We start from the raw sequence: 27,795 nt of genomic DNA, 5'->3' as shown, positions 1-27,795 counted from the left end.
TTACCTGTATAGTTTAAGAGGCAAAAGACCTAGAATTTTGCACTGTATTGAAACCTTATGAAGTTCTTGATTTTTATCTTTTTTTTTTTTTTTTTTTTTTTTGCGTGTTTTTACATGCCCATGATTTGCGTTGAAATATTCTGGTGGGGAGCACATAGTTATTCTTGTCATCTGCTTTTTTGCTCTACATGCTACATGTCATGTAATTATGCTGCCTAGAGCCAGATCTGATGCCTTATTATCATAAGTTCTGTGGGCACTGGGTGATACTCCCCGCCCTGTTCTGCCCCCCCTTTTTTTAGTAAAAGATTTTACTTACTTATTTTAAGAGAGAGAGAAAAAGCATGAGCGGGGGAGGGGCAGAAGGCGAGCTAGACTCTCAAACTGACTTCATGCTGAGCATGGAGGCCGATGGGGGGCTCAATTCCATGCCCCTGAGATCATAACCTGAGTGGAAATCAAGAGTCAGATGCATAACTGACTGAGCCACCCAGGTTCCCCACCCCTGTTCCCTGTAAGACTTCTATTTGGTTTTATTTATTTTGATTTACTCAAAATGACCTGTTTAAATTTTGCTTGGTCATTCATTTCAAGTATCTTAGCATGTTTCTCAAATTGTGTTCCCAATATGATAAATGTGCTTTATTTGTGCTATAACAGAAGACTCCCATGGCCAAATACGCTTGGGAAACTTGGTATAAAAAAAGCTAAACTGGCTTCATTATTATAGGATTTTTCACAAAGCCTCCCTGATTCATCTTGAAGGGTCCATCTCCCATATGTGTTTGACAGGAGAATCACTCCCTCCCCTTGCCCCAGGGAATAACTGTTAACATCTCTTGGCAACTGTTTTTGAGAACACTGATTTAGGAATTAAATGAGGTGTTTTTTAATACTTTGAAAAACACGTCTTAAACTCCACCGGGCCTTTTGAGTATATGTTACTTAGTGATTAATAACACTGGTATGAGCTTGCAACAAAAAATTTCTTATGTGAGAAAAGTTCTTTATAAAGAAATGCACTGGGGCTCCTGGGTGGCCCAGTCAGTTAAGCGTCTGCCTTTGGCCCAGGTTGTGATCCCAGCGTTCCAGTATCGAGCCCTGAGTTGGGCTCTCTGCTCATCAGGGAGTCTGCTTCTCCCCCGACCCTCCCCCTTCTCATGCTCTCTCTCTCTCTCTCAAATAAATAAATAAAATCTTAAAAAGAGAGAGAAAGAAAGAAGAAAAGGAAGGAAGGAAGGAAGGAAGGAAGGAAGGAAGGAAGGAAGGAAGGAAGGGGCATTGAATACATTGTGGCTAAATAAAAAATTCTTAACGTCTAGATATTTGCTATAGCTCCTTCACCCTGTTTGAATCCTTGTCATTCACTGAAAGTACACTGTCAGAGTGGACTTCATGAACCTTATAATCGACACTTTAAACCTGCACGAATTAAAATATCTCAGATGGTTCAAAAATACTGTGTCAACTTGGTGAGTCAGATCTGCCACATTGAGCTTGCAGGTTGTGGCTGGGAATGATGGCATTGTGTAGTTACTAGTTTGTCTCACTTAGAAACAACTTGGCAGGCAGACATCGTGCAGATAAATGAGGAAAGATTGTCTATTTCAAGTGGCATAAGACATTCTTTAAACCAGTGTGTCATATCTGGTTATATAGTCAGCATTTTCTTTAGAGCAGAAAACCCTCTCTCAGGATTCCTGAATAAGGAGCAGACATCTTTGTGGGGATAGCTCTCAGGAGATTTCAAATACTGTATTTCATTAGTTTCAGTCTCTCTGGATGTCTCAGGAAGCGTTCATACTGGAATTGCTTCTTTCTTCCCACTAAATCCCAGCCAAGTCAATATGATTAGCTGTCTGTAAAACAAATGGCCTGCTATCCATCTTATGTATATTATTGTATTTTAATCTCATAATAACCTACATGGTGGCATGTTATTATATCCATTTTAGAGATGAAGGAAATCAAGAGTTTAAAGAGTTTCCCTCCAAACTGCTGGTAAATACTAGACGGAATTTGACCTCTCCCTTTTGATTTCCAGGTTTATATTGGTACCTTCAGGTGTGGGTTCCCACAACCAGGTCCTTCCACCGGCACCCTGAACCATCTGTGAGCTCCCCGAGGTCTCTAGAGATAGAAGCAGTGTTAGATTTGACTAGGTTTATAAGTGCAGAGACAGTACATGAAGAAGTTTCTGGAAACAATTTTTTTTTTTTAGTCATGTCTATTCATAGGACTTTTGATTAATGTAACCTGTTAGCATACACATGTTATTCCTGTAGAGTTAGTAAGTTATTCAAAGGAATTCCAGTGGTTTAGCCCTCTCTCCCTTTGTCTTGAGTCATTCATTATTAAATGATTGGCTAGAGTTAGGCCAAAATTACCCGTGGGCAGAAGCTCTGGTTGGATTTCTTGGTCTTGGAGCCCTTCTAATGAGTGCACGATCCTGTGTTCTTGGTCAGTTTTGCTTAGAAGCTATTACCACCCCTTTTGTGCATGTTCTTAGGTTGGATAATTAACCCTCAAGACTTCTTGTTAGGTTATTGTCATAGATCGACCCCTAAGGAGTTAATACATTTTTTTTTATTATTGCCTACAAAATAATAGTGGGCCACTCTTGAGCGGGGTATATTATCATGCTTAATGTTAATAATTTGATATTCCACATATCTTTTTAAAAATCAACATATATCTTTTTTTGTATCTGTGGAAGGCAAGGTATATTTTATAGAACTTACATAGTTGTGCTTTTTTATGTTATTTCAGTTAGATTAGTTATTTCAGTATTCTGGGAGAAAAGCTATTTGGTTCAACCAATATTTGAGCACCAGTATTGTTCTTAGTTTTATCCTAGAAATACAGAGGTGAGTAAGACATGACTCTTTGGCCCTGAGGAAGAGTCTAGGTCAGTGTTTTCAACCTAGGCATGCTATTGACATTTTGAACCAGGTAATTCTTGGTGTGGGAGGCTGGAGGAGGCCATCCCGATACATGGTGGTATGTTTAGTAACAAAAGCAACACCAAAGTTGTGACAGTCAGCTTTCCCAAGACCCTTGAGCCTCTACCTAGAAACAATTCATGAGCTCATAAGTCAAGGTGACTCATGATCCATGTGGGTAAAAAGCTTTCCCCTGTAGAGATCCACTGCATAGCCCAACAGCTTTACTAAACTATTTAAAATATTTAAATTGCATAGCCTAACAGCTTTGGCTCTTCACTAAAGATTGGCCGTGCTTATAAAAGAGAGTGCATGTGGATATTTGAGAGTTTACCTTCATTACATTAGGCCAGAGTAGTTTCGTGTTAGGTGTCCCCCTCATGTCATTTTCTCTTTAGAAAAAAGCCATGCCTGTAAAATGGCTTCCAGCAAATCTGAAAAGAGACCTCCATTCTAATTACTTAAAATTCTTATTATTTAGAATTATGTACCATGAGCAATTGCAGTAATGTAGGAAGCCTGAATCTACATGCTAGTGTGTGTGTGTGTGGTCACAGCTGTGTACTTCTCTTGGTTTATTTGAACAGATTTGTTTTAAAAGCTCAGCCTACATAACCCGTGGTTAGATTTCTTGGTAGAACTTAAATCTTTGCAACACAGTGTAATGCTTCTCTTCCTCAGGGGCAGGATATGGTCTGTATTGCGTGTTTTTTCACTATGTTAAGGCTTATCCCTCTGTGCAAATGTCAAAGATTTTCCTGTGGCTCAGGAATGAGTTAGTGATGCAAGATTCCAGATCATTCTTTCCCCAAGTTACATAGACACAGTATACCATGACATATAACAGCAGCCCTGCACAGCTCCATTAAACATCTGCTAGTTTTGAAAAATTAAAATAATTTCCCATCACTCAAGGCAATGAAATGCAGATGGATTGATCACCCATATTGATACGAGAACTCCTGTGTGACGTGGAGCACACGGAGGTGGGGCAGAATGGGATGTGTGCTGATAAATCAGGGGAGTGGTGACTAGAGTGACTGACTATTCCTTTCCTTCTTCCATTCCATTGGGATGGACTTGAAATCTCTCGCATGTTGTATTCTGACACTTGTTGCTGTCAGCTGGGCAGGTCCTGCAAATTCCTTCCCCACCACCAGCACCCCATGGGGTTCCATCCTTGAAATTCACAAGCCTCAGAATTCTCTCCACCTTTGCTTCCATTTTCTGCCTTCTCTGCCCATTTTTCTTTTGCTGCTTAAGCTCATGCTGTGTCCTTGGCCATGCACTTCTTTCCTCTCCCTACACCCCAGATTCGGCTCCTCCATTATGCATGGAGCATTGGGCCTATGATGCTTTTGGGGCCCATGAAAAGGTTTCAGTTTTAATTTCTTTAAAACTCAGAAGAAAAAAAATGACTATAATAATGAATATATGCTAATGAATCTAGCCTGAATTACAGTCACCTTTATACCACCACAGCCTTAAAATACCAATTTTAATTTTTTTTAGAGAGAAAGGGGTCCACAAAAGAAGGTCATGTGCCCATGTGCTCCCCTCATACACAGATGGGTTGTTGTTCTCTGTAAAAGGTGACACTTGGCTCCCCTTGGCTTTGGACATTATTATAGATTCAAGGTCATTTATACCTAGCCCTGTCTTACCTTTCACACGTGCTCTCCCCACACTCATGCCACGTACATTTTCTGCTCTAGTGTTTGGTGTGCCTACTCCTTGCCAACTCCCACCCATCTCTCCCTTCTCCAAATCAAACCAGCCACTGCTTTGTCACTTTAGTACCTTTTACTAGTGAGAGGGGACGCCTCGTTTTTGTTTCCATCACTGTGTGTCCATTGAAGTCCGGATTGTTTGGGTCACCCCTCTGCCCCCAGGCTTGAATGTATTCTGTACCTGGGAAATGTTTATCTTCATATAAGGCATCAAGCCAGAACTTTCCTGAAACATAACCCAGGGATCAAACTCTGAAACCTTCTCTGTTAGAAGTGAGAAGGACAAGCGTTTGATAGCCATCAGCATGTGCTGTTTCGCTTAGCTATTCAACAAATAGTTTCTGTCTCTTCCTTGTAATATTTTCAGGTGTATTTTTTTATACTAGCCTTCACTTTAGGTGTTAGGTTACTCTGAAATCTCTGAGAATCAGTTTCATGCTGCTGAGGGCTTTCAGCTGCAGGAATGTTTTAAATAGTCGATTGGATGCTTTATTAAAGGAGTCTGGCCGCCCACACTGTTTGTGCAAATCTTGGAGTCTAGTGAGATAATCTGATTTTTTTTTAAATGCTGCCTGAATTGCAAAATAGTGCTCCTCTCAGGAATGTGTTACTAAAAGTTAGGAAATTAACTCTAAAGGTCATTGAGCCATATAGATCACAAGCCACCTTGCCATGTTTTTGGTTTTTGGGTTTTTTTGTTGTTGTTGTTTTGTTTTTTCTAAGAGGAGCCTGAGTCCTCAAACAAGTCAGGCTGTCACTGGCATCTGGGAGTTGGTAAAGACAGGGGTGTGGGTGCTGTATTTTCTTTTCTCTGCATTAGGAAATTATGTTCCTGGTGCCACGGTAGAAAAAATCTCACAGGTATCTAAGTTGGAACTTATTTTTTATTGTTCCATGCCTTTGTCAATGATTACATTTTCTACATGCTGGTTATTATTGTTATATTTTTCATGCCAGGCATTCCCTAATGCTTTCCGTAAATGTTTATTGAGTGCTTGCAGTGGGAGAAAGAGAGGCAAGTACGAATGAGCAAAGAGGGTCTCAGGTATACGGTGAAGTACGGATGGTTCAGTTTATGACTTGCAACTTTATGATGGCGTGAAACGAAAGTGATATGCGTTCAGTAAAAATGGCACTTTTGAATTTGGATCTTTTCCCGGGCTCGCAGTCTGCGGTACAATCCTCTCTCTTGATGCCGGGCGGCGGCCGCCAGCCACAGCTCCAGGGGTAATCCGCGCGGTCGCGAGGGTAAACAACCAACACGCCGACAACCATTCTGTTCTTCGTTTTCAGTATCGTGTTCGAGGGAATTACGTGAGGTATTCAGCACTTTATTATAAAATGAGCCTTGTGTTGTGATTTTGCCCTGCTATGGGCTAATGGGAGTGTTGGCACATGGAAGGGAGGCGAGGCTAAGCTACGATGTTCAGTAGGTTAGGGAGGCGAGGCTAAGCTACGATGTTCAGTAGGTTAGGTGCATTAAATGCATTCTCAACTTAAGATATTTTCGGTTAACAAAGGGTTTATCGGGATGTAAGCCCATTGGAAGTCAAAGATCTGTAACTTATCATGTTGGAAAGACTGGGAATCCTCGTTCACACACTTGAAGTGTGTAGACATTGTTTTCTTCTACTCTAACGGATAAAACTTAGATGAATACCTACAGGTGGTACCACCAAGGGCATCCTCGCAGTAATAGCACCCCACATACTTTTACCATTGTCACTGTCAGATTGCCTTCCTTTAGATCATATCTGTGCCCCTAAATAGTTAGTATTCTCATTTAGAAATAAAGAAGCTGGGGCGCCTGGGTGGCACAGCGGTTAAGCGTCTGCCTTTGGCTCAGGGCATGATCCCGGCGTTATGGGATCGAGCCCCACATCAGCCTCCTCCGCTATGAGCCTGCTTCTTCCTCTCCCACTCCCCCTGCTTGTGTTCCCTCTCTCGCTGGCTATCTCTATCTCTGTCAAATAAATAAAATCTTAAAAAAAAAAAAAAAAAGAAAGAAAGAAGCTAAGATTCAGATGTTTGTCACTGAAACTGACATTAGAAGTAACTGGAAATGTAAGACTCCAAATATGTGTGTGTGTGTGTGTGTGTGTGTGTGTGTGTGTGTATTCTTTTGCTCCTGGTCTCCTATTGTTTCTGCAACATTTTTTTTTTAAACATAGCCAAGAAAATAGAAATGGTCTTCACTGTTACCTCCCGTCAGAATTTTTTTCTCTCCTCATATTGTAGTTCATGATACTCTTTATTCTGATAGGAAAGGCAATTCGAACAATTCTTACTGTGAATCTAGAGTTCCAGAAAGGGAAAGCTGCTTTGAGAAATGGCTTGGTGCCTTATTGAGGAAGGATAATCTGCTTCTGCTTATCAAGCAAATAGCTTCAAACTTAAACCTTGAGTACTCTTCAGTGTTATAACCCTGGAGGAAAAGAAACAGTCTTGGTTTACACTGAAAGTGATAAGTTAACAGAATACAAGTTGAACAATGAGCAGGAATGCTGTTTGAATGTTATCATAGATTCCTCACATCAACGTAATACTCTCTCTGAATTTCTGTTACATTTGCAAAGCAGTTTTCTCCTAAACTAAAAGTCCTAGTAATAAAAACACAATAGCATGAGCGTTTTAAGCAGACAGGAAAAGTAGACAATAGGTTAATATTATGCGACTTTGAAAGGAAATAAACCAAAGGACATAATGTGTAAATATCCTGTCTGCATATTAAAAATAAGGTATTTCATGTTCTCCTCCTGAAATAGTTTACAAATATTCTAGAAATAGAAAGGTGAAGTTTCAAGATCATGAATTCTTTGATGTCACTTGAAACAGTAAGGTAGAGTTTCAAGATCATGAATTCTCTGATGCCATTTGACATACAGATATTTGAACTCTTGTCCCCTATAACATGCTTATTTATAATCCTTCTTGGTCCAACAGACTGTAGGTGGTTTCTTATCTATGCATAAATATGAAAGTGTATGCATATGGGTGTCTGTATGAAGAGGTATGAACAGAAGTAAATGGTAAATATCTGAATTCCTTTGTCTCTATTAACTTTCATGGAGCCAGTTCTTATATTCCCTCTTCTTTTCCTTCCTGCTTGCCTGGTCTCCTCTTAACGTGACTTGCTTCAAAAATTTTTCAGAAACCTTTTCATGAAATTTGTTAAATTATCATTCTTCCACTTCTGATCTTCCTTGTTCATTGAAAGCATTCTACTAATGGCAAGAGCCAGTTGGTACCATTTTATAAGACACAAGCTCATGGACCCATGCTAAATTATCCAAGTCCCTTAAATTTGGCACGCACAGTGGCAGGTCAGCTGAGAGTGTTCGGAACTGCTCCACCTCAAGCTAGTAGGAACTCAGATGGAAATGACTTCCTAGCGAGGTTAGCGGGGCTCGGAGGTTGTTGCATGCACCCACATCCCACTGACAGCTGCTCTGAGATTTTAATGTACATTGAAGGGACAGTATTCTGTCTTAACTTACCAGCAAAATGCACATTTTTCTAAGGGTCTATAACCTTGTAAGTATTTTCATACCATTTTAGTACTGAAAATTATAAAGATATTGAAAGGTGTGGATAGTCTGTAGTGTACCAGGCCCAGATGTGCATGCTGGCTCCCCCACTAAGGACAGTCCAAGACTAGGGATCCCATTATCCACCTCTCCCCATTTTAGCCACATTTGTCTCTCTGCCTGTGTTGGGTTCATAGTGGCCTGAAGCCTAAAAGCTGGTAGAAGCTATGAAGGAAAATAGGGATGAATTTCTGGCTGAACAAGGGTAGTAGAGGAATATGCCCATTTTTCCCTCCAGTCCAAGTTGTATGGGTAACTCTAGAATGCACATGTGTGGGTATGGCCCTCCTGTACATGGTCTAATTGAATGATAAACTGGCTCCATTTATAAAACCCACTACCTCTTCTGGAAGCTTGTTTTCCATTTTATCCCCCCAGTATAGTTTGTTCAGACACTTCTTGTTCTTCTCTCCCCATCTAATGATCCCTTAAGACTGTTTCTTCTATGCTGGACATTATGAGTGGATCAGTATTGCAGTGGTAAAAAGAAAAAAAATAATAAAGAAAAAAGGAAGAACTAAACTTGTAAATACACACTTATTTGTACCTTCAGCATATTAGCATATAAGCCTTATGCTCTGGAATATTGTAGTGCTACAGATAAAGTGCTGTTGACAAAGTCCATTTTAGAGCTGTGTCATTAGATAGTGATGAATATGATATATATTTTTTAAAGATTTTCTTTATTTTTAGGGAGGGAGGGGCAGAGGGAGAAAGAGAGAGAATCTCAAGCAGACTCTGCATTGAGCTCCAGAGCCCAACGAGGAGCTCGATCCCACAACCCTGGGATCAAGTCAGGTGCCCAACTGACTGAGTCACCCAGGTGCCCGTGATGAGTATGCTATTGAATAAAAGGTAAAGATAAGTGCATCTGCCAGGTGATGAGTGAGCAATCTCAAATATCAGGTCAACATCAGAATCTCGTGTTAAAAAGAGAAATGACCCCAGGAACGATCCTGACAATTTACCTTGCAAATTACGTGGAGACAGTATAGTATGTTCCAAATCCACGAGATAAATTCTATCTGGAGCTCATAAGTATTCTACTTACTTGGCTATGCCTGTGTGCTAAACCCAGGTGAGGCTTTAACTTCAGGAATCGTTTGGTGTCATGTGGGAGAAATCTGGTATGATCTCAACGTCAGGTATCAAATGACAGAAGTACTTGTCCCAACATTCCAGAACTCTGTGCATCCCCTTTTCTCACCCCACCCTCTCTGCACACACCTCTACCTCCTACGGAGGGTTGAGCTGGGCTATGCGTGGCCAGTATCCTCCCTGCTTGTGTTCCGCGAGCACATGCTACTTGGTGGGGTATGATCTTAGCATGAGTATTTAGTGATGAAATTTGCATGTTCTTTGCCGGGAGGCGTGTAATTAGAATAAGATTTTGCATTCGCACAGCCACATGTAAAATGTGAGCCAGGAGCATTGTCTATTTAGTAGCATTAGACTGTTTTCATTAAAATATTTCCTTTTTAAAAACATATTGAGTGAAAACAAAATACATTTAATTCAATTAAAAAAACCTGTCCATTTAAACAAATTGTCATTTACAGAAATATAAAGAAAAAGAAAAATTTAGAAGCCCACAAAATCACAGAAATCTAAAGAAAAAGAAAAATTTAGAAGCCCACAAAATCAGTCAGATTTAAAGATAACAGCAACTGATTGCCATCTTCTTAAAAGCTTCAGGGCATGTGTTTGGAGCCTCATCTTATTTACCCCCTACTCAGATCTTTGTTTTTCAGCTCTAGGAGATAAAACTGAGAGAATATGGCTTATATGCCACAGTTAAGCCATTGTTTTATCTGATCCCTACCTCGTATCAAATATTTATCAGGTTTCTGGTTATAAATGTGCTGGTCTGTGCCCGTTGAATTAATTGAAGTCCTCACTTCCAAGAGATTATAAGAAAGACTGAGAGGAAGTGATATGCTAGTGCAATAAGATTGATGAGAGACAAATGGCTAATATGTTGACATGGACATTTATTTATTACTGCATTTTAAATTCTGTATTGGCTTGTGTCGGAAATGCTTAGGGTAGCACTGTCTATTAGAAATATAATGCAGGTCACACATTTAATTAAAAATTTTCTAGAGGCCACATTTTAAAAAGGTAAACAATAAGAATTAATTTTAATCATATATTTTCATTGAACCCACTCATTCGGCATGTAAAAATTAGGAAGGAAGTATTTTACAATATAATCTTTCATGGTAAGTCATCAAAATCTCAACTGGGACACTAAACTTTCATCAGAAAATTTTGATGAGTTCATAAAATGGACAGTCAAAAAAGTAGATTTGTTTATTCAGGTTGTAAACTTGCTTAAACGTTTTTCAGTAATAGGACTCACTGTTTTTTAATTTACATTTACATGAATTACAGTGAAATCAAATGAAAAATTTAATTCCTCAGTTCAGACAGCTAGTGTTCACCCTTATTAGTACAGATTCAGCATACTCAACAGTGTAGTCATTTTATTGAGAACTATGTTAAGAATGCAGGAACAGAAGGGAGCAAAGGTGTTTGAGGGTGGAGGGGAGTAGGCCCATAGGCTAACAATAGAAAAGACAGTAGAAGAGCAAATTTTGGGAGAGACCAGTGTTGCACAAGCTGTGTGGAGCTGAAATCCAGGTTTTGAGGGGGAAGTGCCCAGCTATGAGGGGTTCACACAAAATTTTATTTGAGCACAAGATCCTACTGCTTTACATTTTTGAAAACTTATATAACCTCTTTCAACTTCCCACCCAGTTGAGCAACCTCTTTTGCAACTCTGATCGATGGTTATCCATCCACTTAAGTGGCTCCTTGGGGAGGTGCTCACCATCTCCGCGATGCTCCTTCTCGGCCATTCTCCATCACTGTTTTCACATTTAGAGACTTTCCTTTGTGATTTTCCTTCAGAGATTGTCTCTACCTTTATTTTTTCTTATTTTCATTAAAGTTACTTGATAACATTTTGTTTCCCTTGTCGAACCTAAAAATAAAACAGCCAGTTATTTTACCAACACCTGAGTCTTTTGGGGAATAGCAGAGGAATTGCAACTTGGAACACACAAGCTTTGACAAACCAAAGGAACTTGACCGAGAAAAGGAGGAAGTTGGGAGGGGCTGCTTTGAATAAAAGTCCATTGAAGGAAAGCAAGAGTTCAGAGTGTTGGTTTCTCATTGGCTGAGTTGTGGAATTTTCCTATTGGCTGAGCTTGTTGCTGGGCAAGGAGAAATTTTTACTTCCTCCTGCTGGAGTAGCAAAGTAGGCTTCTTCCTGTTGGAAATGCAATTGAAGAGTAGTGGTGGGGTGTTAGAGCTCCCCCTTCTGGCCTTCCGACTCCGTTTTAAATGAGGTTTCCTTTATTCCGTTTCATACCCTCCAAAGTAATCTTTCTTTAATTTTTTTTAGTGTTTATCTAAAAATGTGACTACAGGGCCGCCTGCCTGGCTCACTCCGTAGAGCGTGCAGCTCCTGATCTCAGGGTTGTAAGTTCGAGCCCCATGTGGGGTGTAGAGATTACTTAAAAATGAAAAACTCTTTTAAAAAAATAAAAATGCGAACACATCATTGTGGATATGATTTGGCACAGCAAGATTTCCCATGATCATCTGGGGCTCTGTATTTGTAAAACATAAAACTGCATTAGCTTTATTTTTTTTTTTCCTTTCGTTTTCATCTCTTAAAACCTTGGGATGTTTTTCTTATGGAACTGCTACCTAGCTGTGCCTTTCCTGTCCTGTACTACATCAAAGAATTATTTCAAGCAAAACACAGGATATTGTATATACTTAAATTCAATTTGAGAAAGTTTACCTCCTGAAATAATTTTGAGCCCTGATTCTATTACTTAGTACTTTAGTATTCCTATCAAATACATAGCTGTATTAGTTTCTCTTGCTACAGTAATGCTGCAAAGCCACAACCCACCCCAGAATTCAGTGGCTTAAAATAATTAGTTCCCAGGCCTCTGGGTTCACTGATCTTGGCAGAGGTTGGCCAGATTCAATAGAAAAGAAACTGAGCATGTATAGAATTGTTCTTGTGTCTAAAATGGAGAGGAGTAATAGAATTTGAATTTTTCTGGGTTGCATTATGTACTGAATGCTAATTTGCCCTAGCTGTCAGAACTAGCAGACATTATACTGGAAAATCATTCATTTGTTATCATCAAATTTCTTCACAATGAATGCCATTCAAACCAGCCTCTCTGAGAAACACAATTTCTGGGTCCTCCAGCTTGTGACTTAAATGCATTAACTCTAGAATGAGATTTTAATAAAACACCTTCATTTGAAATTTACTTGATCTCTACCAGTAACCCACATGTGTGTGCATGCATTTTTATTACTATCGCTAACTAGCTGTATAGTATGTATTTATACAGGGATACGCGTATATCCCTGAAAATACAGATCAAGTAAAAGTAAGGGTTGATGAACATGCATTAACAGTTGGAATGTTGGGGATTCTGGACCCCTGCTTTGCAGATTCAATTCTCTACTTCTGATTTAAGAAAAGAACAAATTTAGGAGAAAATTTTCATTTGCATTTCAGGGGAGATTTCTTAAAAGGAAGCCAGTAAACATTACTAGATTGTTAACATCTAGTGATTAATTGATTGATTGATTTAATTTATTTATTTAATTTAAATTCAGTAGCCAACACATAGCACATCATTAGTTTTTGATGTAATGTTCGGTAATTCACTAGTTGCGTATAACACCCAGTTAACATCTAGTGATTTAAATTTGAGAAATGCAGATTAAACATTTAAACTGTAGATTTGCTTCCCTTTTTACTTCGTCTAAAACTAATATTTTATTTTTTAAAGATTTTATTTATTTATTTGTCAGAGAGAGGAGAGAGCACAAGCAGGGAGAGCGGCGGGCTGAAGGAGAAGCAGGCTCCCTGCTGAGCAAGGAGCCCCATGTGAGACTTGATCCCAGGGCCCCAGGTTCATGACCTGAGCCCAAGGCAGATGCTTATCTGACTCAGCCACCCAGGCGCCCCTAAAAATAAAATTTTAAAAAGCAAGAAACAAAGGATTGCAGAATATTACTACCATAGGGGGAAAAAGTTATTTGAAAATAATATTCAAGATTGAAGAATAAAAAAGCTTAAGAACTAGTAGAAGGAATACCAGCTGATTCAGTTAAAAAAAAAAAAAAAAAGCAATCATAGGCTTTAGTGTAACAGCCGTGATTAGATTCCTAGGCAGGTTTTGAGCCTCTCTGATTCTTTAAATAGATGCAGAAGCGACTTATCTTGGTTTTTCTCAGCATCAAATGAGATCTTCAAAGGAAAGGCCCAAGTAGAGGCTTTGATTTTTGCCCTTACCCCTTTTCCTATCTCCCTGTCCACAGGGTCAAGGCTGAAGAGCTAGCAATGCTGAGAGAGTCAAAATAGTATAAAGATAGTATAACTCTGTGTTTTGGGGGCAACTATATGAAACATACCAGTAAAACCCAGAATTAAGAGATAAGCTAATTTTACGTCAACGACCTTGAGAAGAGTTTGACTATTACCAGTGTAAGCACATGAGACAAAATTATGCATGTTATATATCGTATTTATGGTATATATATGTATGCAGTTTAAATATACTGCATATAAAAAATAGAACATATACTGTTTAGGACTAAATGGGCATTGTTGGATAGATCTTTTTTTAGGCGTATAGTTTGGTTGCCATCTATGAGGCTCTATTTTTTTAAATTCCAGTTTTAGATTTTATATCTTTCTGGGCAGTGGACATCACTCTGTCTCAGGCCTGCCTAAAATTCATGCTGTAAACGTTGGTAACTTAGTTTTATGGGTGTTGAGTAACAAAGGTTTCTGTTGAGAGAACTTTTGATATCCTACTGGCCACCAGCAGCAAGAATTATTTACTGGACTGGTTACGAAATGGAAGGAGTTTGGGGTCTGCTTTAGAATATCTGTCTTCTGAGCAGAAAGAAAAACTCGATATTGTCAAATGACAAAACTAAAACAATATAAGTTACGAGTTTGATGTCCTTCATTCAAGAGAAAACAGCCCATGAATTGGGGGAGCACAGTGCCCCACAAGCAATGGAGTAGTGTTCCCTAGAGTTGGGGCAAGAACTTAAAGAGATTTAGAAGAGGCCGTGCAGAAACCGGGGCATGATTGGCTGGAGGTGGGAGATACCCTTATAAAGCTAGCAGGTCCTGATTTCTAGGGTAAGGTAAACTAGCTAAGGCTCGGTTGGCACATTGTGATTGGTGTACATTAAAATTTCTTGACAGGTGTTTCCCTGAAGTGCAGGCTGATTGAGGTTTAGATTTGTGCTGTGGGCCCCGGCCACTGGGGTGGTCTCCATTTTCTGGGTCCCGATAGAAGCATTCACTTCATCAATACCAGCAAAGACCATGTTTTCATCAAGGAGGGCTAACTTGTCATTTGAAGCCAGGTCAACAGTGCCCCAAAAAGAATGTCAGATTTTAAGGAGTGAAACATGGATCAGTTCTCCAAAGGAATCTTTCTCTTTACTCACTCTTGTGGCAAATCTTGGGGCAGTTAAGCCTGAAACTCGAGATCTGAAATGATTGTGCCCCAAATAGTGGAGGTAATGAAGGAGGCCAGCTGTCCACACAGGTGAATTGGAACTGTGTACAGTTTCTGTAATCACATTTCCCTTTTCTCTGTGCTTTGACTTGCCTCTCCATTCTTTCCCTCTGCAAATACATGCACCCACACACGGGACAAAAATCTAGGAAAATTGCAATTTTCTGTTTTAATTTGATAGTCATCCTGGTCACGTAAACAAAACCATTGATGGAGTAGGTGCAGCTCCCACCTCCGCCTCTTCTTAACACTGTGGCCTTGGATGAATCCTTACCAGAGCCTTTTCCTTCTCCTTAGAGGATGATTTTACAAATTCATCTAGTTCTGGGATTCTGATTTTTAATTTGTTGCCCTCTTCTAGACACAAAATGGGCAATTGCAGATGTTATGGCTCTACTTAATGATTTTGGGGGGGAGGGGGAGGCATGTCAAGGGAAACTTGGTCTTTTCCTTTGGAGAAAGAAAATTTATGTTAGGCATTAATGTACTGCATTTCCCCTTGAAAGGGGTTCACTCTCAGATCTTCTAGATTGTGATTCTAGAGAACAGTTAATTACATAATGGAAAATCTGAATGTTTTAAAAGTAAATTTAGAAGCATTTTTGTGGGGTACAGTTGAGTTCTGCCCAGGTTAAGGGAAAACTGTATTTATGTGGGAAAACCTTGGGTGTGATAGGAATAGTATCACTGTGTGCTTTTAAAAAAGATACTATATAAGAATCCGGCCTCTCCCCGGGGAAGTTGTGAACTGATTAAATAGTACCAAATATTCTCCACTGTATGAGGCGAGCTATTCAGACCGGTGAGAAGCCCGTTTAAATGCAGAAACCAGATGGTTTTCATTAGCCACGAACCTTAAAATTACATAAATCCACGGATGCAGCTAAGCTATGGATCCTTGCCCTCTCCTTGCCAAACAAGACTTCTCAGCCAGCAAAACAGAGCGTTCCTTGTTCCCTTTCCCTTTTAGTCAGGACTGTGTGGGAGGAATGCTGCCAAGCCTGCTCTATAAGGAATTTTGATCTCCTTGATGATAATAGAGAGAAACTTTTTTGGGAAAGGGAACACCCAGTGTGAAAAGACTGCAGGGGAACTTGTTGGAGAAGCTGGTTTTGCCCTTGGAAAGTGCATCAGCTCTTGGTTGCCGGGTTCAGCTCCACAGATGGGCTTAAATTAGGTATATATGTTTATTTTTGTTTATGTTCATTTCTCCTTAAGCCCTTGTAAAGCCTGTTTTCCAGCTAACTTGCTTTGGAAAGTCCATTTTCATTTCAGTACTCTATATATTATGGTCCTAAAATATTTTTCTGACAGCAAAGGATTGTTTCTAAAAGATAAACAGCATTTTTAGGTGTAATAGTTTGGTCTCTGTAGTTCAGAGCATTCTGTAATGAAGGGGCTATTGCTTTGGAGGCAATGTGTGGACGCTCCATTGTTTTAGCCAGTTATTTTGTTCATTGTCACCGAACACTGTTTTCCCATGGGAAAGCATCTCTGGTCTTATGATGTCAGTGGAAAGTCATTCCATTTACAAGAATTATCTTCATTTTCAGTCTTTCAGAAACGCCTGCACCATGGATGGCCAGTTATGCCAGGGTTCCAATCTTTTAGGTGTTGTCTTGCATTTCTGCAAAATAACCTTATGTTACCTCAGGTAGCGTTAGGATGAAAACAGAATTAAAATATATTCGGTACTTAAGTGGCTGTATTTCGCATCTACTAAAGTTTTGCATTTCATTTCTGTTAAGAGGAGAAATGTTTTTAAAAAGTCAGGAATAATTCTCTTTAGGATGACTTCGACAGAGTGTGCACTTGCTCTGGCAGCAAATAACTTACTCTAGGAACCCAAAGATTTCAGTTTGAAGAGTGTCCGCATTAACAGGTTTTGAATCGGACCCTGCGTATGATGTATTAAGCCATTTCTTTAAGGCTCCATTCGGAAAAAGGGATTTGAATAAAACTGTTAGGCCCTTGGATGATGGCTAAGTATTATCTCCTGTGTGACCACCTTGGCCAACAAAGGTCTCCTTCTGACTGTGCCAGAGAGGGGGCTGCTTGTAGCAACTGGGGGCTTTGTTTCTTACACTGGTTATTTGATGCAGGTGAGGATCCTTGTGGGTGTTGGTTTTTTGTTTGTTTTTTAGTTAACTAAGCCAGGAATATGTTACTTAAAACCTGGAATTCTTTGCAGGTGGGCTTCAGTAAGAAGAGAAAACCTTTTTCTGCAGTTTGCATCTCCCAGCTAATTGCTGTGATCTTGTACACAGCTGCTGTTGGTTTGGGAAAGAATTTTTGCCCGAGAAACATGTTTCTGTGAATTAAGTATTAATTTGTGAAGAGGCTCTTGTAATGTCAAATGTAACAGATGTATACATACTGCCAATTTTATAATTTCTGGTATAAGAATTGGCCCTAATTATTGAGGAATCAGAGTTTGAACTATTAAACAATCTCTCCTGTCAGAAAATGGAGTGTGTTAATGGTCATGATTCTCTATAGTTAATTTTTTAAAGTTAATATTAGATCTTGTCTGGTGAAAAATCCAAAAGGAGCTGAAACATAGATCTTCTGGTGTTAACTACCATTGTTAAAAGGAAGAGAGCACAAGGCAATTAAAAATGTTTTCCAGGGGTGCATGGGTGACTCGGTTAAGCGTCTGCCTTTGGCTCAGGTCATGATTCCAAGGTCCTGGGATCAAGCCCCACATTGGGCTCCCTGCTCAGTGGGGAGTCTGCTTCTCCCTATGCCCCTCTCCTGCTCGTGCTTTCTCTCTCTCTCAAATAAATAAAATCTTTAAAAAAAGATTAAAAAGGAAAAAGATGTTTTCCAGTAGGGGCACCATGGGTGGCTCAGTCGGTTAAGTGTCCAGCTGGTTTTTTGTTTTTTTTTTGAAGATTTTATTTCCTTGAGAGAGAGAGAGCAAGCACAAACGGGGCAAGGAGAGGCAGAAGCAGACTCCCCACTGGGCAGGGAGCCTGGTGCGGGACTCTATCCCAGGACCCCAGGATCACGACCTGAGCTGAAGGCGGACACTTAACTGACTGAGCCACCCAGGTGCCCCATGTCCGACTCTTGATATCAGCTCAGGTCTTGATTGCAGGGTCGTGAGTTCAAGCCCTGCACTGGGCTCCCATGGTGGGTGTGGAGCCTACTTTAAAAAAAAAAGAAATGTTTTCCAGTAATACGATGGGGCCAGAATCAATTCATTTGAGATGTGAGAAAGATTACCACCATTTGGGTAGTGGGCTTGTACAAACATACACGCAAGTAGCATCAAAAGAACTGTAAAGTCAGGGAAAGGGAAGGATGACAGAAAGCAGAATGAAAGAAATAAAAAGAAGTTAAGGTATGAACAGAAGAAAAACATTTACTTGATGTGTTTGTCAGCTAGGATGACTAGTTGTCTCAGCTTGCCAGGGACTTTCCCAGTTTCAGCACAAGAAATCTAACATCCTGGAAACCCCAGGCAAGAACAAGGCTTAATTTACTGCTTTGTCCCCAAAACTAGTTCAGTGCCTACCATGTGTTGTATCTTCAGACTTACTGATTAAAGAAATGTCAGTTGCTGCCATTTATTATTATTATGGTTCTTACATTGGAGTTGCTTCTCTGCAGCTGGGAGTTGAAGGAGATCAGGAAGACTTTTTTTTTTTTTTAAGATTTTATTTATTTATTTGAAAGAGAGAGAGAGACCGAGATAGTAAGAGAGAGCAGAAGTAGGGAGGAGAGGGAGAAGCAGACTCCTGTTGAGTGGGGACCCGACACGGGGCTCGATCCCAGTACCCTGGGATCATGACCTGAGCTAAAGGCAGAAGCTTCACTGACTGAGTCACCCAGGCGCCTCAATCACGAAGACTTTTTAAAGAAGGTAAAAGAGAAGCAACCTTCCCCCCCATCTTTAGGAATGTCTTCTGGTATGAAACTGACAGATGGCGAGTTAGTAATGGGATAATCAGAGGAGTAAGGGGAGCAGCGGTAGTTCATTGCAACAGAGCCCAAGGGAAAAGACTCCCAAGGAAGAATTCACGTGTGGCCAAGAAGTTGAAAAGCAACAAGTACTGAAGAAAAAACCTATTTGGTTTCTCCAGAGGCCATATGTGACCTTCGAGAAAGTAATCTGAGTTGATGGGTAGGACGTAAGCTAGATGGCAGGGGGCTTAAGAGGCCGGTGAGAAGGTGGTGTCAGTGAGTGTTGAAATGCCCAGCTGATAGAATTTGTTGTAAGAAAGGGGATAGGCAGAGGACGGCCCAATGGCCAGATCTGGCCCACCCCTGCTTTGTCAATACAATTTTATTGTAGAAAACAGCCACACCCATTTTGCATGTTGTCTGAGGCTGCTTTTTTATTGTAACAGCAAAGAAGAATAGTCACAGCAGAGACTATTTTGCTCACAAAACGTAAAATATTTACTATCTGGCCCTTTACAGAAGAAATTTGCTGACCCCCTGCTCTGGAGGGTGAGAGAAAGGAGGAAGTGTTTTTTGTCTGTTGTTAGCTTTTTTCAAGTAGAGGAGATCAAAGGCTGTTTGTGGATGTCTTACAGAGCTGGAGAAGGAAGAGCATGTGAGGTGTCTGTTGCCATGTAGCAGGTCACCACAGACCCAATGTTTTAACAACGAACACGTAGTATCTCAGTTTCTGTGGGTTTGGAATTCGGGCGTGTCCTGGGTGGTTCTGGCTCCAGGTTTCAGTCCTGCCAGCCTGGGCTGCAGTCCTGAAGGCTTGATGGTGGCTCTAGGATGTTTCCAAGCTCACTCACATTTCTGTTGACAGGAGGCCGTGGTTCCTCATCTCATTGTGTGGGCCTCTCCGTAGGGTTGCCTGAATGTCCCCACAACATGGCAGCTGACCTCCCCCAACACAAGGGATCCCAGAGAGCGAGGAAGAAGCCTTTTATGACCTGTTCTTGGAAGTCACATCATTTTGCCCTATTTTATTTGTTGCACGGACAGAACTTTATGCATTATGGGATAACACTGACAAGAGCTTGAATACCAGGAGGCAGGGATCTTTGGGGGCCTTCGTGGAGGCTCGCTGCCACAGGGAGAGAAACTGGCGCTTAAATGTTCCTTGAGGGGAAGGTATGGAATGAAGGGCATTTTCACTGACAGGAGGTAGAAACTGTAGTGAACAAATTAGGGAGAATCTGAGAGACATTTTGAGCTACCAAGGGGGGAATTCGTTCAGTAAATTAATTACCAACTGTGGTGGGGGACCATTAGTCTCTCAGTTCACTTAGAAATAAGTTATTAAGATTCTGCTAAGACTGGAAATCTTTGCGACAAGGAATGAGTTTGAGCAAAATGAAGTATCGTGGAGAATCCAATCATGATTTTGTTACTAGACCGCAAGTTTCTTGAAGGCGAGGGCTCATATTTTACATAGAAATAAATAAATTTTATATATTAAAAATATTTTTGTATCCTCCATAGCATCTCATATAGGGCCTTATCTATAGGTATCTGATGATTATTTGACTTTCTTGCAGTGTAACTGTCTTACTACTTATTTCAATAAAATTGACAAAATTTGTATTCTGATTTTTTAGGATCCAGACATTGAATTTCCTCCTGTTCCCTCAGGAAAGCTGTGAAACTTAAGTTTGTGGCGCATTCTGCTTAGGCTGGTTTCTGCATCTGTTGGAAAATGAGACTCCCAGGTTCTGGCTTGGAAATTGTAGGAGGTGGCAAGAGGCCCAGACTGGGGAGTCGAGGGGTCCCAGCTATTCTTGATTCTTGCTGACGACCTGGTACTGTGGCCTCAGCTGTTCTTTGTTACATCTGGCGACGGAGAGGCAACATTTTGTTCAATATACCTTATAAAGTAGAATTAAACATGTAGAAAATGTTACCTGAAATACGGTTTTTAGAGATTTTGCCAGGAGCTTTTGCACTCGGGTCTGTGATGGGTCTCAGCTGGGTTCAGTGGAAGATTTTTTTTTTTTAAACATAAATCTGTGGTTGGACAAAATATATACGAAGATGACTAGAATGGACAGATGTTTGATCTATTTTTATATGTCTGTGGGAAGAAATGTCAAGAAGCTATTTCTTAACTGAAATCTCTCAGTGCAATTTTAGTGTTTTGTTTTTTATTCCCTCCTGTGAACAATTTTTAGAAACGATACACTTTATTATAGAATCATCCAGTTCTCAATGGTATGAATGGCTTCTGGTGGAAGTTTACTCTTCTTGACATGGCTATCACCCATTTCCTCAGCAGCTGGCTTTAACAAAGGAGGAATTACTTTGTTCAGTGTGTCTTTTGATTCCCTGGTTTTGAATAACGCTTTTACTCCCGTGGATTTATATTTTCTCTCTTGCTGATTTTTTCTTTATCTTTTGTCAGATCAGAAGCCATTAAGTGAGCTAGTATAGATACTTCAGAATTTCCATTTTCCCTTTTTAAAATATTTATATGAAAAAGAAATTTAATAAATACTTCAGAAACCCTGCTCACAGAGGGTTTGGAAATACAGAAGGGCAACCTTTTCAGTTATTTTGGTGAAATGGTATATATACTGCCTGCAGTGGTAATAGCTAAGACCTGTTAAGAACTTACGACACAGCAGGTGTTCTGCTGAGCTCTGAGAGACTTGCTGCGTCCTCACAATGTGCCTGGGGAGGTGAGACTCCAGCACCCTTAACCTGTTCTTAAGAGCTGAGAGAGTGACGGGGCGCCTGGATGGCTCAGTTGTTTAAGTATCTACCTTCGGCTCAGGTCATGGTCCCTGGGTCCTGGGATCCAGCCCTGCTTCCAGGCTCCCTGCTCAGCTGGGAGTCTGCTTCTCCTTCTCCCACTGCCCCTTCCCCTGCTCCTGCTCTCTCCTTGCATGCTCTCGTGCTTTCTCTCTCTCTCAAATAAATTTTTAAAATCTTAAAAAAAAAAAAAAAAAAGAGCTGAGAGTGATAACCAGAGAATATTCTGGGGAAAACCAGTGGAACGGCCAACATATTGAGTCACATTTGTGCATGGTGAATTCTATAGTAATTTTTATGTTTAGAAAATCATAATGTCACCTGCCAACTAAGAAGGCACACTGACACCGTGCCCTCAGCTCTGGGAGGTGCCCTACAACCTTACTCGTAGACTTGGTCATCAGGCAGGGAGTTGGCTTTGTTCTTTGTGTGAGCCAGTTGGAGGTTATTATGAGAATATGGTTTCCTCCAGAGTGATTATTTTTATTTCAGAAAAACACCTTATTTTATTTTCAGAACCTTTCAGTAGACACCACAAAATCTGCTATGGGGGATTGCATAAACTTTTCAATGAATAAATTCTTCTCAATATTGTTAATGCCTGTATTTCAACATTAACAAAAAAGCACGGTATTGTAGGTGGTTGGAGATGTATGTAGCCTGCATGATACTTAACTCAAAGGAACATGGAAGGCAGGCTAATTCCTACTTGCAAGAATTTCTGGAAGCGGGAATGAACTATTTTCGATATTGCTCCATGCCATGTTCCTCTTTACAGCCCTTCCCCAACCTCTTCCCTAGAGCTGTGGATTTGTGTAACTAACTTGAACTTATTTTTTTTTAGGTGCCCACTGACGGCAATGCCGGCCTGCTGGCAGAACCTCAGGTTGCCATGTTCTGCGGCAAACTGAACATGCACATGAACGTGCAGAATGGGAAGTGGGAGTCAGATCCATCAGGGACCAAAACCTGCATTGGCACCAAGGAGGACATCCTGCAGTATTGCCAAGAAGTAAGTCCCTTCCGAGAGCCGGTCATTCATGTTGGATCATGTGCATGTGTTTTTTGTTTTTTGTTTTTTTTTTTTCACTTCTGAAGTGTTGATCTTTCATCTCTTGCAGTGAAAATCTTGGTTCCTTTTTTTTCCCCCTAATTTTTTATTATAATACAGATACACACCCACAAAATTGATCATCATTAACCATCGTACAGTTCAAATACATCCACAGTGTGCCACCATCCATCACCAGAACTCTTATGCTCACCTCCTTTTTTTTTTTAAAGATTTTTTTAAAATTTTTTTATTATTTTTTTAATTTAAATTCAGTTAATTAACATATTATATACTATTGGTTTCAGAGGAAGAGATCAGTGATTCATCAGTCTTATATAACACCCAGTGCTCATCATATCACTTGTCCTCCTTAATGTCCATCAACCAGTTTCCCTATCTCCCCACCCCCCCTCCCCTCCAGCAACCCTCAGTTTGTTTCCTATGATTAAGAGTCTCTTATGGTTTGTCTCCCTTTCTGATTTTGTCTCACTTATATGTAGAATTTAAGAAACAAAACAGAGGATCATAGGGACAGGAGGAAAATCTTGGTTCCTGATCATTCACTATACTACCAATGTATTTCCTTGCTTTACCATATATAATACACATACATTTTTTTAAAAAATTATGATGTCACGTTAGAACCATTAATAAACCAACTGCGTAAAATTTAAGATCTCTTGGCACTTCATTTATCTTTAGAATATATCCCACTATGGTTTCACAGTCTGGATAATGTATTGAAAAGTTACTAGAATTAATTTTCCCTATTTATGTTACCAATTTGATACATTTTCCTTGTTTATATTCAGTTTTAGTCTTTCGCTCCTTATTTATTTTGTTTTTTTGAAAATGTAAGACATTGACATTGTTAAAACTTAGAAATTCTATAAAAAGTTGCGGTCAGAAATCTCACTTGCCACCCGTCCTCTACTGATCAACATTTTCATTGTTCCCGATTTATCCTTCTAACAAAAGAGAATGTATGGTTTTCCTTCTTTTTCTTATAAAAAAAAGGTGCTTACAAGAAGCACCTTTCTGTACTTTGCATTTTTAATTTTCATGCCCTGGAAATCACTCCCTCACCATTCATAAAGATCTTCATCCTTTTTGTAATTTTTCTAGTTTCCTTGCTATATTGTATAGGGTATTCCTTCCTTATTAATTCAGTTTAAAGTAACTGGAGTCTAAGACATCTTATCCAACACTTTCAGACAATTACCTATTTTAGGATATGTGGCCGTTTGTGTTTTAAGAAAATTTAAAGGAATTAGTCTTACGCCTCTTAGCAAAATTTCTTATCCTTCATATAAACAACAGATAACCAGGCAACATTTTTTTTTGTTGTACTCTTATGTACTAGAAAATTTCCTTTTTAAAATATGTATTTTTTTTTTTTACATATAGACACACAATTTGTTTTTTGGTTGCATTCTAAGGAAGGACAGTCTCTAAATATTAACTCTTGTGTTTTGAGAAGGAAAAAAGCATCCATATCATCACAATATATTCCATATCAAGTAGTTTTTATCTTGAAGGAGCATGAACCATGATGTAAGAAGATAATTCTTCATATTTAAGTAAAAAATCACTAGTATTTAAGTCCATTATATTTCTTATTAAAAGCATTTATTAAATAGAGATTGAAAGTGGGGTGCTTGGGTGGCTCAGTTGGTTAGGCGTCTGACTCTTGATTTCAGCTCAGGTCATAATCTCAGGGTCATGGGATCAAGCCCTATGGCCATCCCGGCTCTATGCTCAGTGGGGAGTCGGCTTGAGGATTCTCTCTCTCTCCCTCTCCCTCTGCCCCTCACCCGCTAAAATAATTAATTAATTTATATGTATCTATCTATCTTTAAAAAAACATAGGGATTGATAAGAAATTGCCTTTTGTCCAGATATGACATTTCTGAAATCTACATTTTGGAAATAATATTCACATTCTATGCAAGAGTTCCTCTGGTACAGTTTTGTAATAAGTTACGAGTTTGATAAATTGGAACTCTGTGTGCATGCTTATAGGGTTTTTTATACCATTTCACTTTTCTGAATGTACATACAGATGCATTCTGAATATTAAATATATATATTTTTAAAGGCTAGAACTAAATCAGTTAATGATGTTAACTACATCATCCTTTTCTGTTGAATGGCCAATTTGATGCATGTATCTTAGTTTGCATCTATATTTTTCCTCCCTTAGCGCCCCTCACAAGAAATCAGATGCTTTTACATTTGTATGATGACCATATAAAAATTACTTTTCACAATCCTGAGAACAACCCTTATTCCCACACCACTTAGAGATCCCACTAATGTCTGGGTAGATTCGCTTCCTGTCTTAGTCTGTTGTTTGTTCCAAGGCTAAGCCACAGGGTGGTTCTTCTGGGTCCTAGACTTTGCCACATTGTTGGTGGCCCTGGGACAGAAGAGTAAGCTTCTTGGTCGTTTCTCCTTTGTCTTGCAGTTCCGGTATTACATGCCTGTCTGTCTCAGCTCACCACCCACCAGGATTATGTGCACAGGCTAGAGTCTTAGGGTGGTTTAGACAAACATTACACCACAGAAGAAAGGGCCAGCACATCAGACTTGTGAGCCCTTTTAATGAATTTGGTTTTTTCCATGACACCAGGAAGTCATTGAAAATGTTTATTTTATTATTTTTTCTAAAGAAGGGGAAGGACTGTAGATTTGCATTTCAAAAAGTTCTCCTCTTGCTTTATGACTCTGACCCCACACCTGGCGTCTGGGTTCTCTGTAAGACCCTCTCTGCTGTTCAGTAAGGTAGCAGGAGCCACGTGTGGCTGTTGAGCTTGTGTAGTATGGCTAGTCCAAACTAATGTGTGCTGGAATTAAGATAAATACTATATTTTAAAGATTTACATGAAAAAAGTATATAAAATAGCACATTAGAATTTCACATTTCATATTGAAATATTTTCTATATACTGACTTAAGCATCCTCTGTATGTTATTAAATTATAAATACTATGTTATTAATACTTATTTCACCTGTTTTTACTGTTTAACATGACTATGGAATTTAAAATTATATAGGTGATATATTTCCCTTCTATTTCTGTAGGACTGTGTTTCTTTACCCCGTGCCCCACACCGCTAGTGACTCTGGGCTGTCAGGGTCTCGGATCCCGTCATCTGGCAAGTAGGAGAGGGAAGCAGATGTGAGGGAGTCCCCCACCAGACCTTCCACCAGAACTCTACTGGTGACTGGGAATCAGGGAGGAAGACTTGTTTGGGGCCTTTTAAATACATCTTTCATTAAAAATACTTTAGTGTAAGGGGTTATATGAATACCTTTCAAGGGCCCAGTGGTTCTCTCCCTCCCTCAAACATTATATCTCTGGGTGCTAAAGAGGCAGTGATGAGTGGAACACAGAACCTGTTCCTAAAGGGGGATCTAAGGAGAGAGAAAGGCTTGTAGAATACTTTCAGTGCGGATAATGCTAAGACCAGCTCACTTTTATTGAACATTAACAAAGGGCTAAGCCATCTTGCTAGGTGCTTGCTCTCATTTTACCCTCATGATGCCCCCAGGGAAGAATCTGGGAAAGAATCTTGGTAAATTGCAACATTTAAGGGGAACAAATGTGAAAGAATGCCATGAGTGGAGGAGGAGCAGTGTTTCGAGACCTAGGACCAGAGCTAGGAGCTATCACGTGCTGAAAGCCAAGCCGGGTTAATTTCTACAGAAAGTGATGAGTGTAAGCGTGATGTAGACGGAAATGTTGAAGTATAGTTTTTGACAATGCAAAACCTTGACTCTTGCAAAATGAACACACATCAAAGGTTTTACTCAGCTCCTTAATTAATGAAGTGACCTGGAAGATGTTAAAGCTGGTTCAGATTGACCAGAAGAGATTTAAATACCTTTCCCAACAAAGTTCACATACAGGGCTAGGAATGGGACCCATCTGATCTGCATTGCATGGGACAGAACACATTTGCACTGCTATCAGACTTCCACATTTATCTACCCTTACAGAGCTGTAAAATAGCCCAGTCAGTAGCAAATCAGTCAGAAGAATGCACTCTGTGGAATCAGATCATCTCTTCCCCTACCACCCCGGGGCTCTGGAAAAGGACACCTGTGCATCACTGCTGGGGACACCCAGTAATCCCCATTTCTAAGTCACAGGCATTATTTTGTGACACAGCATTCTAATTTGGCATATAAAAAGGTCATAGTTGATCTTTAGGATAGCAGTTTCAGTGGAAGAGCATGGGACAAGTCAACTTGCAGTAGGTTACGGGAAGAATAACATGAATGGATGGTGAAGATATCTGTGTACTCTGAGGAAAGATCTAGAGGCAGAGAGCATGAAGGCAATTCAAGGAAAATGGAAAGGTTTTGTTTTTTTTGTGTCTTTGTTGTTTTGTTTTTGTTTTTGTTTTTTACGAGAATGAACTTAAGCTAAGGGAAGCCTGAGCTAAACCATTGGGGAGTGTCGATGTCCATCATAAGAAAACTAGGCTCAGGTATCTATAAGAACTAGATAGGAATGAGATCCAGGGAATAAGGCTGAGTCTTGGAAAGAAGGAAAGAGGGAGAAATTATAAGGGTGGGTTAATAAGGCAGTTTCTGTTGCTAGGTGACAGAAACCCACTGAACATTTTACACATGGAGAATATTTTCTGCCACAGATGGGAAGGATCTTGGGATGTAGTTAACTTACAGAATTTTCTTAAATATCATCAAAAACTGGGTCCTTAGATCCTGGCACTGAGACTCAGTGCTGTCTGGCATTTCTCCATTGGGGTCTCTCTTGTTCTCTGCTTATCCTTTCTCCTGTGTGTTCACCTCGTTTTCTCCTGCTAAGATGGGCTTCCTCTAGGAGGCTGGGGAAGATGGCAACCAGTAGCTCTGGGAGTGTGTTGGCTTAGCTTGGCATCCCAACTTGGTTCTGCTATTGTGCATTATAATTCCAAGGGGGGATTCTGGTTGGCCCTGCTTTTTTGGTCACGTACTGGTCTACCTTGACCTTGAGGGTATATGGCCTGTTTGACAGCCCAGCCAGAGCCACGTGGTATGGGGAGAGGGGCTTTTCCCAGAAAAGAGACGAAGAGTGAGAGGCATGGGGCCAAAATAGAATAATGACCATAGCCTACCACAGTGGGCTTAGAAACACAGAGTGCATTAGAAAAATAACAGGTTAGAGAGAGGGTAGCTGAGGGAATTCA

At 40.0% G+C, this 27,795-nt stretch overlaps 1 protein-coding gene and 1 long non-coding RNA gene across 7 annotated transcripts in view; both read left to right on the top strand.

Moving 5' to 3' along the window:
• The window catches only part of APP (amyloid beta precursor protein), a 256,039-nt gene that overhangs the window by 36,214 nt on the left and 192,030 nt on the right, over positions 1-27,795 (top strand). For all 6 annotated transcript variants that reach the window (XM_026518051.4, XM_026518205.4, XM_026518127.4 and 3 more), the window contains exon 2: positions 22,387-22,554. In XM_026518051.4, the coding sequence (XP_026373836.1) occupies positions 22,387-22,554 (168 nt within the window). The remainder of the gene's footprint in view (positions 1-22,386; positions 22,555-27,795) is intronic.
• LOC130542615 (uncharacterized) lies at positions 79-14,997 on the top strand. The gene is made up of 2 exons (XR_008957290.1): positions 79-6,105; positions 6,142-14,997. It is a non-coding gene; the product is annotated as an uncharacterized LOC130542615 (long non-coding RNA).

The sequence above is a fragment of the Ursus arctos genome, unplaced genomic scaffold, assembly GCF_023065955.2.
Source record: "Ursus arctos isolate Adak ecotype North America unplaced genomic scaffold, UrsArc2.0 scaffold_4, whole genome shotgun sequence".
NCBI classification, from domain to species: Eukaryota; Metazoa; Chordata; class Mammalia; order Carnivora; family Ursidae; genus Ursus; species Ursus arctos.
The sequence above is the reverse complement of the archived record's forward strand: the minus strand, read 5'-3'. Positions and strand labels throughout refer to the sequence as shown.